At 36.3% G+C, this 16,521-nt stretch overlaps 2 protein-coding genes across 2 annotated transcripts in view; one reads left to right on the top strand and one right to left on the bottom strand.

Annotated features, from left to right (window-relative positions):
- Positions 1-2,579: 2,579 nt before the first annotated feature.
- Positions 2,580-15,509, top strand: gng13b (guanine nucleotide binding protein (G protein), gamma 13b). The gene is given in 3 exon segments (NM_001002400.2): positions 2,580-2,874; positions 7,275-7,407; positions 14,294-15,509. Coding segments are annotated over 2 exon segments (204 nt in total). The 5' UTR covers positions 2,580-2,874; positions 7,275-7,309; the 3' UTR covers positions 14,400-15,509.
- rpusd1 (RNA pseudouridine synthase domain containing 1) overlaps positions 3,851-16,521 on the bottom strand; it is a 72,230-nt gene continuing 59,559 nt past the window's right edge. The window contains exon 7 of the transcript XR_015480053.1: positions 3,851-3,897. The gene's annotated coding sequence lies outside the window, so the exon portion shown is untranslated. The remainder of the gene's footprint in view (positions 3,898-16,521) is intronic.

The following is a 16,521-nucleotide window of genomic DNA, read 5'->3' as shown; positions in this document are numbered from 1 at the left end:
CAACTGAGCCGAGGATCGAACCAGTGACCCAGCGACCTTCTTGCTGTGAGGCGAACGTGCTACCCACTGCGCCACTGCGTCGCCGCTACTACAATTTAAATAATAAATAATATAGAACAGTACACAAATAATTATTAAAGGGGTATTATGGTCTGAAGACATAATTTGGAATATGGATTTTTTTTAAATGCTGTACTTTGTTGATTTGTTACACTGTGATGCACACAATTTGACTGTCAAGCTGTTTAAAGTCAGTATAAAATGTTACTGTTTGTATCGCTTTACATATCTTGCCTACAGCCAGAAGCTGTTTATTTCTGAAGGCGTCAGCATTAGAATCACCCAAGTATAGCTTTTATGCTGAATATCAAATGAGCAGTCAAATCTTACAGCAGCTAACAACATCTATGGACTTAATCAGTTAACCTAGCAGAAATATTTACTGTTGATGTTTTATTTTATTTCAATATCCACATGTTTGTGAGAAGACAAATGAAAACATATAGGCCTTACTGAAAATTGTTATATAACGTACATATACTCATTGGCTACTTGATTAGGTAAACCTTACTAGTACTGAGATGGACCCCCTTTTGCATTCAGAACTGCCTTAATCCTTCATGGCATGGATTCAACAAGGTACTGGAAATATTCCTTAGAGAACTTAGTCTGTATTGACATGATAGCAGTTGCTGCAAATTTGTCGACTACACATCCATAATGTGAATCTCCCGTTCCACCACATCCCAAAGATGCTCTATTGGATTGAGCTCCGGTAAATGTAGAGGCCATTTGAGGGCAGCGAACTCATTGTTATGTTTAAGAAATCAGTCTGAGATGATTCATGCTTTATGACATTAAATTATCTTGCTGTCAAAAGATGGGTACACTGTGGTCATTAAGGGATGGACATGGTCACAATACCCAGGTAGGCTAGGGTGTTGACACGATGCTTAATTGGTACTAATGAGCCCAAAGTGTGCCAAGAAAATATCCCCCACATCATTAAACCACCACCACCAGCAGCCTGAACCATTGATACAAGGTAGGATGGATCCATGCTTTCATGTTGTTGATGCCAAATTCTGACCCTACCACTCCAATGTCGCAGCAGGAATCAAGACTCATTAGACCAGGCAACATTTTTTCCAATCTTCTATTGTCCAATTTTGGTGAGCATGTGCGAATTTAGCCTCAGTTTCTTGTTCTTAGCTGGCAGGAGTGACACCCGGTGAGGTCTTCTGCTTCTGTAGCCCATCCGCCTCAAGGTTCGACGTGTTGTGTGTTCAGAGATGCTCTTCTGCATACCTCGGTTGTAGTGAGTGGTTATTTGAGTTATTGTTGCCTTTCTATCTGCTCAAACCAGTCTAGCCATTCTCCTCTGACCTCAGGCATTAACAAGGCATTTGGGCCCACAGAAATGTCACTCACTATTTTCTTTTTTCGTGTCATTCTCTGTAAACCCTCAAGACGGTTGTGTGTGAAAATCCCAGTAGATCAGCAGTTTCAGAAAGCTCATCTGGCACCAACAACCATGCCACATTCAACTGCAGCAGATCGTTTTGACCATGTCTACATGCATAAATGCATTGAGTTGCTGCCATGTGATTAAAACCACCAATACAAATAAAACCCCTTATTGTTTAAGAAAGATAAGGGAATGGCACCATCCTAAAAAGACACAAAATCACTTCAAGGAATTTTAATATGTTAATATTTTGCACTGGAAGGGACATTACAACCTTTCTTTTTTCTATGCTTCACCTACTGTCACAAGCATCTATTTAGTTGCTATTCTGTAGATTTGACTGGCTTATATTTGTAAGTCACTTTGCAGCATCTTTTAAAATATTAAATGTAAAACAACAGGTTACACACTTTATTTTAAAATCCTTTCCCACTATTCGGAATTCCTTCTGGGCCAAAATGATCTTCAACAACACAGAACGTTGTTGCTTTCCCCGAATTATTGTCTAGGAAGCTTATTCTCTTTAAGTGGAAACAAACATCTCCACCTTTATATGACAGATGGATAAAAAATCTTTTTGAAAACATGGAAACCTTTCTTAAATTATATTGACTATTGATCTTGAAGCAGAAGCAGAATAAAGCTTTATTTATTATTATTTTGTTACTTTTATTGTTAGTTTTGTTATTTATTTATTTACTTTTATATATATATATATATATATATATATATATATATATATATATATATATATATATATATATATATATATATATATATATATATACACACACATTTTTTTTACTATATATATTTTTTTAAAATATTTTTTTTAAAGAAAAAGCTTCATAAATGCGACGCAAAAGTAACACGTTGGAGCTCGGTGTTTCCATATTAGGGCACAGCAGCTGGACAAAACGTACCAGAAGTGTATAGGAACATTTGCGTTCTGAAGATCCAAACACTGACAATCTGAACAGGCAACGGGATATCGAGCGTCCTTTTGTCTCCTGCATTAGAAGCATTTAGACTTTAACAGCATATAACCACCCCCCCGATCCCCCCCTCCCGGACAGATTTGCCCCGGCACCTCCTCTACATTGGCCCAGCAGGGATTGAACAGCGTCCTTGCACTTTACTAGGCTGTAACCACTGCCATCAGCTCAACTTCTATAGCATCGTTTCAGCTGTCCGTGCCGCCGCCGCCGCTGCCGGAGATTATCTTCTTTCCGTCTGCCTGACCAGTCCTTCGGCTGTTTGCAGCGGATTCACAATCGCCTATCGTCTTGTTTTTTCGTCACTTAGACACAGACGTATGCTTGTTTTTTGATTAATCTAAGGACATTTCCAAATAGATAAGAGCAGTCTGCGCCAAACAGGGGATTACTCAAAGATACATCACCGAGGTAAGCGACACCAATGTACATTTAATAATCGTATCCGTGCTTGACTGCTGACTTAACTTGTAATGTTACCGATTGATAGCTATAAAATCTTATCCTTTGCATTTTCATATTGTTTTATCACTCCCACCATCACCATGGAGGCTGCAAGCGATTTTGCCGGTGTTACATAAAAACTTGGATTTTCAGCGTCCTGCTTTTACCTCATCCGTCCCTCTTTTTTGATTAATAAAATCATAGGGTTATTTAAACGTAGCCTATATTCACAGCAGGGAGGAAAGGATGAATCCTAATTCTGAAGAAGCTCCTTTATAGTTTGATCTGCTCTGTGAAACCCAAATAGACCCATTAGAGGTAACTGAGATACAGCAAGTCATGCTGGACTTCATTGGATGAATGTGTAGCTACAAAAATCCAGCCATCATATTTATTGACAAATGTGATTCATTTTCATCTTTAGATTCCTTAGATTCTTTGCACATCAGTTTGAGAACAATATAGCTCACGAGTTTTATAATAAACGTGCATTTGTTTGGAAATTGCTGCATATTTTAAAATCAAATTAGAATGCAATCCCTCCTATTTGGATGCTGACCTACATCATTGAACGACCTACATGAAGAACTTGGCTTGGGAAGTTTGTCATGGTCCTCCTCCATTTAATATGTCACACTGTCCTATACTGTACAGATGAGTGCATATCATATTAGATCATAAAGCACAAACAAACCTCATGCATTTCATCAATTATTTTACTGTGTCTGGAATTTTGGTTCATTTGGATGAATTGGTAAAGAGGGGGAAAGGGTTCATGCCTTGCGGCAAACTGTTGTATATTCTGGGACACTATTGATTCTGTTTGGGGCCACGGTGAAGCACTGAAATCACTGTTCTGCTTTTGTTATATTGGAACACAATGTTCAAAATATTCCTACAACATATGCATGTAATTTAAAGGGGAAAACTAAGATCAACTCACCATTTACTCTCCCCCAAGTTGTTCCAAACCTTTATGAGTTTATTTTTCTGTTGAACACAAGAAGATTTCAAAGAATTCATTAGTAATTGACATCTATAGACCATTTTAATATGTTGATGTCATTATCCCATGAACATTTCCTGCTTGTTGTCAAACCAACTGTAACAAGAATCAGTTCACTCATCTTAATGTTAAAATAATGACATTACTTATTATGTATCCCTTTTGGATTCTTGGAAGCTAAAGAAATTAAATATGTGAAACAGGACATACGTTGGGACCATAGTTTTTGTTTACATCCCTCAAAATGGTCTATTAATGCACAAAAAGTCAATGGGTACAAGTTTTTAACATTCTTCAAAATGTCTTATTTTAGTTAAGCCTTTGAGTCACCTTAAAGGGATAATTTACCCAAAAATGAAAATTCCCCAATTATTCTCTCTCATTTGGTTCCAAATCTTCATGATCTTCTTTGTTCTGTCGAACACAGAAGAAGATATTTTGGAAAAAGCTGAAAACCTGCAACCATTGACTTCCATAGTATAATATCTTCTTTTGTGTTCAACTGAAGAAATAATGGGTGAGTAAACAACGGCAAAAATGTCATTTTGGAGCAAACTATCCCTTTAAGTATTTATGGATGATTAGAGAAAAGTGGAAAGTTTTAGGGCACTACAGTTTCCAAACATCTTTGTCCCTCAACCATTTGCTTTGAAGAACATCACGGTCTCTCAAGCTGCTGTGAATGTGTTTAGTCTCAGATAGTGAAATCAGAGCTTTTAGACAGAGAGAGGCTTGAGTGTCTGGCTGGTGTTGCTGGGAAGCGCTTAAAAGCCTTTATGGGACGGATGTAGAGAGGCAGCAGAACACCTGCATGCTGAACTGTCTCTGCTCTCTGGCTCACACTCATGCCCTAATGCTGGACTGCTCTCAAGACTCCAACTCTGATCCCCCTCAAAACCCCTGCTTAGAGAGGAACAAACATCAGACAACCAATTGATGATGACTTCATTTATTTGAAGGCTAAATACATGCACACAGTTCGTCTGAGAACAACAGGGACAAGATCTGTTTAACTGGGATTTAAGTCAAGAGTATAATGTAGCGTGACTGAATCAACCTCATGTTGGACTATACCAATTATTAAAAATAAGGTTAAATCAGGAAGCATTGATGCCTGAAGGTAATTTTTATGATTAATTTTACTATTAAGCATTTAATTAAATATCTTTTAATAAAAAGCATTTGTTTAAATTTTTAAATCACAATGGTTCTTGAGTGTATTGTACAACACACAATGTAAAACTTAGGATTAAGCAACTTTGGGTTAGTATTAATGTTAAAGTCACATAATTGTAAATCATCATTTGTTATAACTAGGCATGGGCCGGTATATGATTCTGACAGTATGATAGCTTTAGATAAAAATACTAGGTTTTCTCGAAATTGTGATTAATACTCTAAAATATATTCGTTTTAAATGTCTGGGTAAAAAACATAAACTTTTCCCCCTTTGGACACAGTATATTTTATTTTGAGAAACTTTTAATGTTTTTTGGAGCAGTAAACATGTCAGGCTATGAATTCAAGTGAATCATTGACTTCTGCTGTCTTCATTTGTTTCAAAAACACTGATTTTATTACAATTTAAAACGGCATCTTTGGATATCTCTTCTGCTGGAGATACTGTTGTCCTAAAAAGTACTACAAAACATTAAAAGAAACCTTACATGTACCATAGGAAATGTATAGCAGAAAATCTTGGCGTATTTAAAACCTTGACTTTTCCAAACCGTGGTATACCTTGAAAACAGTTATAGTCCCATGCCTAGTTTTTACTATAGTATATGTGTAGCATGTAATAAGGACACCCAAAAAAAAGGTTTAAATTTTATTTATTGATTCATTCATTTACTTTTCGGCCAAAAAAAGTCGCCAGAGCAGAATGAACTGCCAACTTGCACATGTTTTACGCAGCGGATGCCCTTCCAGCTGCAACCCATCTCTGGGAAACATCCATACACACTCAATTACACTGAGTGTGACAATTTACACTACGGACGATTTAGCTTACCCAATTCACCTGTACCGCATGTCTTTGGACTGTGAGGGAAACCGGAGCACCCGGAGGAAACCCACGCGAATACATGGAGAACATGCAAACTCCACACAGAAACGCCAACTGACCCAGCCGAGGCTCGAACCAGCGACCTTCTTGCTGTGAGGCGACAGCAACACCTACTGCGCCACTACGTCACCAAGGTTTTAATTTGTATTTTAAATATATATTTTTTGTTTTTGAACAAATGAAAAAGTAAAAAAGGGGTGAGAAAGCAAATATCAATCATTTAGCACAATGAGGTTTAATGAAAAAGATTATTGTATTAATTACAATTATTTCTATACAAACAATAATTAAATACAAATTATTGCAGCAGTAAATGCAAATGAAGAACCATTACAAAAATGGCTTTAGAAGTCATGGAATGACTTGTTTTCATTCATCCATTCATTTTCCTTTTGCTTAGTTCCTTTATTTATCAGGGGTCGCACAGCGGAATGAATCGGCACCTTATCCAGCATATGTTTTACACAGCAGAAACACTTATACACCACATTCATACACTACTGCCAATTTAGTTAATTCAATTAACCGATAGCGCATGTCTTTGGACTGTGGGGAAAACTAGAGCACCCGGAGGAAACGCACACCAACTCGGAGAGAACATGCAAACTCCATACAGAAATGCCAGCTGACACAGCCAGGACTCAAACCGGTGGTCTTCTTGCTGTGAGGCGACATTGACTGAGCCACTGTGTCACCTGTATTGCTTCTTTTATTTAAAAATAAAATTAAATATATTATAAATATTTAAGTAGAAACCTCTTATTAATCTGTTTATGATTAATTATTTCTATTTACTATTTAGCAATTGAATAAAATATTTAAAATGTACTTTTTTATTGTGTATTTTAAATAACTGTGTGTTTAAATAATTGTGTATTTTAAATAACAGCAGAAACAGCTATAGTGAAAATGTGTAAATACCAAAAATTTGTTGGAAAAATACCCCAAATTAATATTATCTAAGATAAAACCGTCAAAAATAACCAAATAAGCATGACAAAACGTTGCTTCAGATTAATTTGTCAATGCTTTATTTGTTTTTATGTCACTAAACATAACCAATCTGCTCAGCATGGATGTACAAATCATATCCACAAACCATTAGTGGCATACACATCAAATAGTGCGAGGTGCAGCTTTGGCAAGATTTTTAACTGCAATTTATGCACTGTTGAAATTACATCAGAATAAGGACACATTTATTTTTGGAGCCCGTAGAATCAAAGAGCCATGTGAAAACAAGTTTCAGTACAAGAATCTGTTTAGTGACACAATGTCGTCTTTCTTTTCATTTAGGTCTAGTCTGATCACTTCCACAACAAGCCGCAGTCATGGACGAGATGGACTTGCCCCAGATGAAGAAGGAGGTAGAAAGCCTGAAGTACCAACTGGCCTTCAAAAGGGAGAAATCCTCAAAGACAGTGACAGAGTGAGTTGGCTCTTTTGTTCTTCATTCTGTTATAGTCTCTGCCACAACCCATATATTTTACGCTGTCGCCCCAAATCACAACCCAAAAGATAATAATGACTCTTTCTACTTTTGGTGCTTTGTCTCATCTAATAAAGTGCACAAAAACAGCAACGTCATTCTTTTATTACTTAACATTTTCACTTGATTCTTGTTAGTCAGTCATGCTGTTCAATATGTAAGGGATAAAGTACATCCATGCGGTTGTTGTGAAAGAATGAGACCAAACAGGTTGATCAGTTTTTGTTTAAGCCTGAAGGCCTTTATTATGTGCAAACAATCAACTGGATGTACTTTATGTTGCTTATGCACGGCTACAAAATGTAAATATTCGACACAAGGCATTATTCTGAGCCGTAATGGTTTAAATAATTAATCACTTGACTAACAGAATTGAACATGGCTGATACAGTAACCTATGTATTTGGTTAGAAAATAGCAGTGTAAAACAAAGATAAGAATATAGAGTAAATAAAATATTCACTCATACCTGGTACTTGTATGAGCTTGTGTTATTACTTTTAGCAGTTGTTATCTGGAAATAACATGCATTGGAATGTCGTGACTGACAAATTCTGTATTCCAGAGAGCTGTGTAGTAATGTGTTATAAGAAAACATGCAATTATACAATTGGCTGTTATTTTGGCAATATACTCGTGCTAGTTTCACGACACTATGTGGATCGAAATTGAATTGTAAGCGCAATATGAAACGTTGCAATTAGCTAATGATATGAAATGTATATCATTTAATTTCCCCACCCAGAGCAATTGTGCCACTGCCGTCTGTGTGTGACAGTCTTACTAGCCAATTGAGTGAGCACACTTTCGTTCTGCCCAATCAAAATTGTGCAACCAAACTATGCGGAACGCCCACAATAAAAACAAACAAATAGGAAAACGTGAATGAGTGGGATGATGGCATCTGCCGATTCAGAAGCATTAATAGACAAATTAATATCAAAGAAAAACAACACATTGGTAATATGGGAATATTTTGGTTTCAAAGACACCGAATAATAACAGGTATACTGTATTGTTTAACTTATGAATATTTAAAAACAAATTTGAATAAGTGTTGGAGTAAGTTAATATCTTTTCAGTTCCTTTTTTTAACTAACACTCACTGCATTTTGGCAGTAAGAAGCTACAATACAGATTATTGAGCTAAAGATTGACGCAATCGCAATTAGATATTCTTCCCATATTGCACAGCCCAATGTGGAGGGAAACAAATCGGAACAGCTTTGTGACAATGCTGCTGCAGAAACTAAATTTATAGGGCTTCCATGATATATAGAAAGATTTGGGACCAGTAAGGTGAATTTAGGTATTTCAACCACATCTTAAACACTTCATGCTGAATTAAATCACACTGAAGCAGTCATCAGAAATTTCTAAGACTTGTGGCAAAAATGACTTCATTATAAAAAAAACAGGAGCAAATAAGTATATAAAATAGTATAGCAAAAGTGCATTACCTACAGTTTAAAAGTTTGGGATCAGTGAAATTTTTATTTAATGTTTGGTGTAATCTAGCTCTTTTTAAAAAACAGCCAATAGTGTTTTGTTTTATCAGTGCTCTGCCAGTGAGAGCGATTGAGCTCAAGTGCATCAAATGAAAAGCAAATGAGAAACGTCTTAAAGGGGGCGGGGCATGTTAGATACTAGAGAGCATCTGATTGGTTATGATGTGATGAGAAACTGTAGTATGGGTTGACGTGAATAAAACCCTTGATCCATTTAAGGAGAAGTGACAAACTATAAGCTTTACATGCTTCTATCATTTTTATATCTTCTAAATGCGAATTTTGTCCCGGTTTTTGACCACACTAGCTTATAGATATACAATACCATACAACAATACTGATAATAACATCTAAAAAACTTGATTTTAATTTCATGGGACCTTTAATGATTTTGAAAGTCTCTTATGTGCACCAGAAACACAATAAAAATGTTAAAATTGTGAAACAGTTTTATATTTGAGTGTATTTTAAAGACATCTAAATTTAAAATGGTGCTGTTTAATGGAGAGAAGATTTATGAACATTTGTAAACATAAAGATAGGTTTAAAAACTATTTATAAAAACAAATCTTCCATGACGACAGTAGATCATATTTTACCAGTTATTTTACTATTCAGTAAACTATAAAGTGCGATTTAAAGGTTTAACAAGGTTATTGGACAACAGTGGATTGTTCTGTAGCCAAACCCAAAAAATAATCATTTCTAAAGGGGCTTAATAATATTGACCTTCAGAATTATCATTAAAAAATAATTTTATTCCACCCAAACTAAAAGAAATGACACTCTCCAGAGAAAGAAATATATTATGTTTTGCATCATACTGTACTTTTTGCACTATATACTGTTTTGCATCTGCACGACTCCAGTTAGCATTCCATGCCATGTGCCTTTAGGTGTAATTGTAGGATTTACAAATGTTTATTTTTACTCATATTTTTAGATTACATTATAAAATTGTATTTACTGTCATTTCTTTTCTTTTAAATTCTACATTTTGTATTAATATTATATGTTAGGCACCAAGGGTTTGAAAGTAATACGTCTTATATGTGGTTGAATTGACAATAAAGCTGACTTTGACTGATTTTAGAAAAAATACTTTGCTCTGTTAAACATCGCTTAATAAATATTTCAGTTTGACTGTATAAGTCTATATTGTTGCATTGTAGTACAGGTTATAAGTAAGAAGTAATTTAAATAATAAAAAGACTCTAATCAACATTTAATGCATGTTATTGTTTTGATAAACACTCATCTTATAAGCTAAAGAACATACTGTAGTTTATTATTTAGAAATAATTAGTAAAATATTACCTAAACTTATCCACTCATCATAACGTCATAGCCTGTTTTGCATGGATAGTCATCAGTTTCAATGAATTTCCCAAAACTGTTTTCTGATTGAATAACCCCAACACCCCCATGAACTATCTGCAGTTATTTCTGAATTTGCAGGTTCACCTCATATGAGGCTGCCCAGAGGCCACGTCCTCTCGGTGATTGTTCAGGACAAAGCTAATGCTCTCAGATCTCTGGTGCTTTACTCTTCAATTTGAGAGCAACCGTGGCTTCTTAGTCACACCCTCCACTGTCGCATTACAGTGACATCTCATTTTCCTGCGTCCCAGGGCCCTCTTCCTGAAATATTCACAATGGTAATTTCTCTGTTACAAATTAAATTGTAGTGGGCAGTAGTGAACTGGCCGTTTACACCAGCAGACTGCTTCCTCAAGTGTTTTGTGCAGTTCAGATGAATAAGCAGTTGTGAAGTTGTCAGAGTTTGTTAACGATGACTTAAAAAACTGCGTTTGGGTTTGACTGGAGTCTCATTCAGCACTCTCGTTTTGGACATATCATTTCTATTAATCGCCTGTGATGGATGGTGCTTCCGCAAAGAGTTTTATGGTTATCACCCTCATCTATCAATTGTTCAGCATGGATGAGATCTTGCATGACCCCAATTCTTTAAAGGGACAGTTCACACCTACAAAAAAAGAATTAACTCTTTCATCATTTACTCATTCTAAACATATAAGATGTTCACGCTTCTTCAGAAGACAATATATTAGAATGGAATCAGAGAGATGCCCCTTCATTAAAACAATGTTCAACACAAAATTTGAAACTACTGAAATATTACATTGGCCAATTTTCTGACCATTACACCATTTCAAATGTTTGCGATGTTTAATGTTTGTGTATATATATGAGGACATAGTCCTTAGATACATGTAAGCAAAAGGTATGTGCACACATTAATTTCATAAATGTATGCATTAGTTTGTCTTTGGAGAGTGTTTATTAGATGTATGTATGACAGGGTTGCCTGGACCAAGAACAATTTTCAGCCTGATAACTACTGAAAAACTGACCAAAAGGAATTAAATGAATTGTCCAATCAGAATAAAGTGAAAGTTTTACTTCATCTGATAATTTGTTATACATATACTTGTAGATACAGTGTACACTACTTGACAAAAGTCTTGTTGCCTATCTAAGTTTTGGAAATAACAAATAATACTTGACTTCTAGTTGATTATTTCGTATCAGAAGGCCTCTAGATTATGCTTATTTTACCAAAATAAAATATGATCATGCATTGATTTTTTAATTATTTAATTAGGACAGTAAGGTCTGACCTTGCTTAGACAAAAGTCTTGTCACTTAACAGAAATAATGTCCAGTGTAGAATATAAAGTCATGTTGCAGTGGAAAAAGAATGAATATTGTGTCGGACTCCCATAAGCTTGGAGGAGTGCATCCATACATCTCTGCAATGACTTATTAATAAAGTCATCTGGAATGGCAAAGAAAACATTCTTGCAGGACTCCCCGAGATCAAGATTCTTTGGATTCATCTTCAATGCCTCCTCCTCCATCTTACCCCCTATATGCTCAATAATGTTAATTTCTGGTGACTGGGCTGGCCAATCCTGGAGCATCTTGACCTTCTTTGCTTTCAGGAACTTTGATGTGGAGGCTGAAGTATGCGAAGGAGCGCTATGCTGCTGAAGAATTTGCCCTCTTCTGTGGTTTGTAATGTAATGGGGAGTACAAATGTCTTGATATCTCAGGTTGTTGACGTTGTCATTCACTCTGCAGATCTTTCACATACCCCCATATTGAATGTAACCCCAAACCATGATTTTTGCCGTTACCAAACTTGACTGATTTCTATGAGATTCTTGAGTCCATGCGGATTCCAATAGGTCTTCTTCAGTATTTGTGATAATTGGGATGCAGATCAACACATGATTCATCTGAAAAATCGACCTTCTGCCACTTTTTCAATTGATCAACTAGAAGTCAAGTTATTATTGGTTACTCTTACAACAAGACTTTTGTCAGGTAGCGTATGTGTTAAAGTACAGACTGACTTTACACACACAAAATAAAACTCATAAGTAGCTTTCTCAGGTGTGGGCATAACTAACATTCCGCTCATTTAATATTTGATATGCATCACACAGTTATACTCGCTCACTTGCAGCAGCTTTTTAGTTGCCCGGTATACATTCCACGATTAAATGTTTATCAAGAAATTATTCCATTGTCTATTCCAGAAAAGGAAGCATTTTGGCAGCTGTGGCACATTGTAAAATATCCCCCCAAAAACAACCCACTTCTTTATGTTTATTCCAGCAACTGGATCTGCAAAAGAGCCCAACTGTGTGCAAAACTGCAACCATGGCAACACTAGTGTAAGGGTAGAGTTTGTATATGTGCATTTCATTTTGCATTGAAGCAAAGGTTTGTATGTATGCTTATATAACAGATGTGTTAGCATTTTTTGAGCCTTTTAATACTGGAATGTCTACTTAATATGTGTATGTGTGTTTACCGTATGAACTTTTTAAGTGCTGCATGGCGCCTCATACTACATAGTACAAATTCTGTCATAAAAAAACAACAAAGTACTGGCATGATGCAAAGAGATTTGTGTTTTGCAGCTTTACTGCAACTCTTTACAATACATGTTTTTTCGAAATGTGATATTAACAACACAAATCATATAGACATGGGCTGGTAAAAGATGACCGTATGATAACCTTGGATAAAAATATCATGGTTGTCTGTATTGTGATAACTGCTCTACAATACATTCTTTTTAAATATCAACGAAACAACGAAAGTAAAAAACAAACAAAAAAATCCTCTTTGAACACGATATATTTAATTTTGAGAAACCTTTAAAATATTTTGGAGCAGTAAACATGTAAGGCTAAATAATTTAAATCAATCATTGATTTCTGCTGTCTTCATTAGTTTCAAAAACACACATTTCTTTACAATTTTAAAAGGCACCTTTGGAGATCTTTTCTGCTGGAGATACTGTTGTACTAAAAAAACTAAACAAAAAATTATAAATAAAAAATCTTACACATATCTTAAGAAATGTATAGCAGAAAATCAACTACAGTGTTTAGGGGTCAAAGTAGACCTTGTACAAGGGCAGCAAGTGAATAGACTGGCATTTTGCAAATGCATCACAGTTCCATGTAGATCAATTGTAGCTTTTTTTTCCATATTTGCTGATAGGACGGTAGAGATAGGAAAGCTGGTGTAGAGAGAAAAGAGAAGGGGATCAGCAAAGCACTGCGTGACAGGCCGGGAATCAAACTTGGGATGCATAAAGCAGTTGTGCAACATGTCTGTGCGTTTAACCATAAAGCTAGATGCACAAGCATACCAGAAGACTCGTTTCAGTGATTCAGACTGATAATTGTTTTTGATAATTCATGTTGATATTTAAAAATATGCAGACCTTTTACATTAAAAGCCAGCAACGTTGCACACTGCATGAAAAGTAATATTCGAAAAAGCATATAATGAGAACTTTAAAATTTTCCAGCAATATTCTAAAGAAATAAACAAGGTTTAGGTATTTATACAGAGGTGACTATATTTCTTCAATAAAGATTAGACTTTATTTAGATTTTTGCCAAGCAGAAAGCAGCATATAAACTTTGTAAACTAAATTAAATCTCTGGAGTCTTCAAACATTCTTTCAAAACATTCATTTTCAGACAATTCTAAAGTTTGAAACTTTTGTGCAGAAGTTTCAATGAAGTCTTGTGTATTTTCTGAAGAAGAGCAAATGCCTTATGAGTTGGGAATGACATTATGGCTGAGAAAATGATGGCAGAATTTTCATATTTGGGTGAATTAACCCCCAATGTTTAAGTCCAAATCAAATCTCTTCTCTATTTACTTCTAAACACCTGCCATTTTTGCATCAAACGTGAGTCTTGCTGCTTTAAATAGGTTGCATTGTGTCCCAAAATAAAAAAAAAGCTCTCTCCCTCTTTCTCCAGCCTGGTGAAGTGGATCGAGGAGTGTGTGCCCGAGGACCCTTTTCTGAATCCCGAGCTGATGAAGAACAACCCCTGGGTGGAGAAGGGCAAGTGTGTGCTTCTATAAAACAAAACAAAGAGCGTAGCAGCAGCAACAGCAGCAGCAGCAGCGGTCGCCCGAGCCCTCCGTCTGAGCCTCCACCAGCCTGACAGGATCACACGGCGCTTGCTCTCTTCTTTCATTCCCTCACCATGAATGTACAGCAGTTTAGCATCCACTGCACAATAAACACACACAACATTAGCTCTATATAGTCCCGATTTGACACTTTGACATGCATTACTATTATATTTATAACCATCGACTATATCTTTATATGCGGTTAGTGGAATTTCTCTTCGACTTTAGCGTCCTCGTTGCTACTTGCATGCTTGATCTTGAGTTCAAGCATGTAGTGTCGACATCGAAATGCTCGAAAAGGCCTGTCAGACCACAAACTGCATGACAGAGGCATCCGAAAGGCCAAGTTTCCCCCTCTGTCATGCAGCATGTTCTTTCCTCCTGCAGGCCTGCGCACTATTTACACCACACTCTCACTTACAGAGCGTTTTTAAACATGTACAGTTCGTTTTAATTTATTAACTTATTTATGATCGGTAATTTATTTATTTATGGTTTGATTCACCACTGAAGCTGTCGGCGCCGACTGCTTTAGACGCTACAATGGACCTGCTGTTGTTCGGCTGCACCCTTCCTTCCTCGAAAGCTAAAGGATTTAACAACAACAAACAAACAACAACGCATCTTGCCAGGTCACCATCGAATACTGCCTTGTACACAATTTCCTTAAAAAGAATGTATGTGTGTTGCGAGGGACTAGTAAACCATCAGCACCCTTAAGAATCGAAAGGATATGCAAATGGAGAGGTTGTGCACTGGCCAAGGCTTTTTTTCTTTTTCTTTTCTCTTCTTAGATTAATAGCTCGATCTGCACTTGCGGCAAGGATGTGGGGTTAATTTATGACTTTTGATTTGTTCATGTTTTTATATATTCAAACCTGGTAGAAACCTGTCTAATTATCTAGAGGTGTGTTACATATGAGAATGCTTTGAGAAAAAAAAAATATATGCATAAGATCAAGTACTAGTTTAATAACGAGCAATAAGTGATTACATTTTTTTATTGAATGTTTTACAAAACATCTTATTGAATAAAGTAGAGGATTTTTAGACAGCTTCAATGTCATTTGTGTGTTTAATTGGGTGTGTGTCGTGCCGAGTTTTGTATCGTATATCTAACTAAATTGAGATCAAATAATGACTGCTGACAGTGCAACACGTTCACTTTTTAAAGAGCCCCTATTACGGGTTTTTGAAAATGACCTTCCATGCAGTGTGTAAGACGTAATGCTTAAGTGAAATGAAATGTCCAGCTAAGGCTTAAATCTGAAAGTGCAGCGTGTTTAAAACTACTGATTCATCTATAAAAGAGTCGACTTATAGTGGTTTGAATGAATCGGCCCTGTAATGAGTCTCTAGCCATGTCGGTGTGACGTCAAACCGGAACTCAAGCCCCGCCCATGCCATTTGTTGCATGTGCACAGCCAGGAAAATTGAAACCCCTGGCCCGCCCATAAACACTGTAGAAAGAAAAAGATGACAAACACTGTAGCAGATCGGTTGAATCATGTCGCAAAGATGCTGTGCTCTGAAGTGTGAGAGAAAGTTAGTGTTATTTTCCCTACCCAAAAATGAGGCTGTGAAGAGTCAGCGGTTTAAATTTTTTTTTGCAAAAATACCTCAGCATTGCTTCAACAAGTGCTTCAGCAATCTACATGCTTACAACGGGGGGATTCATCGGCCATTTGTTAAAGGAAGGATCAGAAAAGACTATTGATGTATGGGACTTTCTCAGAGCTTGACAGGGACATTCCAGTACACAGTTTCACAAGTATAAGTAATTGCGATTAAAATGATAGCCTTCTTGTTTTCTCTAGGTGGCAAATTATGTATTAAATTGTGTTTTGTTACTTGTAACCACTTGTACTGTATCTGGTTACCTCTTTATATTCTCATATCGCATCTAAAACCACGTTGACAACGTTATGCGTGCCGCTTTGTTTACGCATTTAAATGCATTTGTGAGCTTGCGATCCACTGTTGTTTGTCATTGCTATGGCCACCGTCAACTGTTCCTACACATGTGCGGTGGACAAGTTTCAAAATAGTTTAGCTTTTGCCAGTGTGG

The sequence above is a fragment of the Danio rerio genome, chromosome 3 (genome assembly GCF_052040795.2).
Source record: "Danio rerio strain M-AB ecotype USA chromosome 3, GRCz13ab, whole genome shotgun sequence".
In the NCBI taxonomy this organism is placed as follows: domain Eukaryota; kingdom Metazoa; phylum Chordata; class Actinopteri; order Cypriniformes; family Danionidae; genus Danio; species Danio rerio.
Note: the sequence above shows the minus strand (reverse complement) of the source record. Positions and strands in the feature narration are given on the sequence as shown.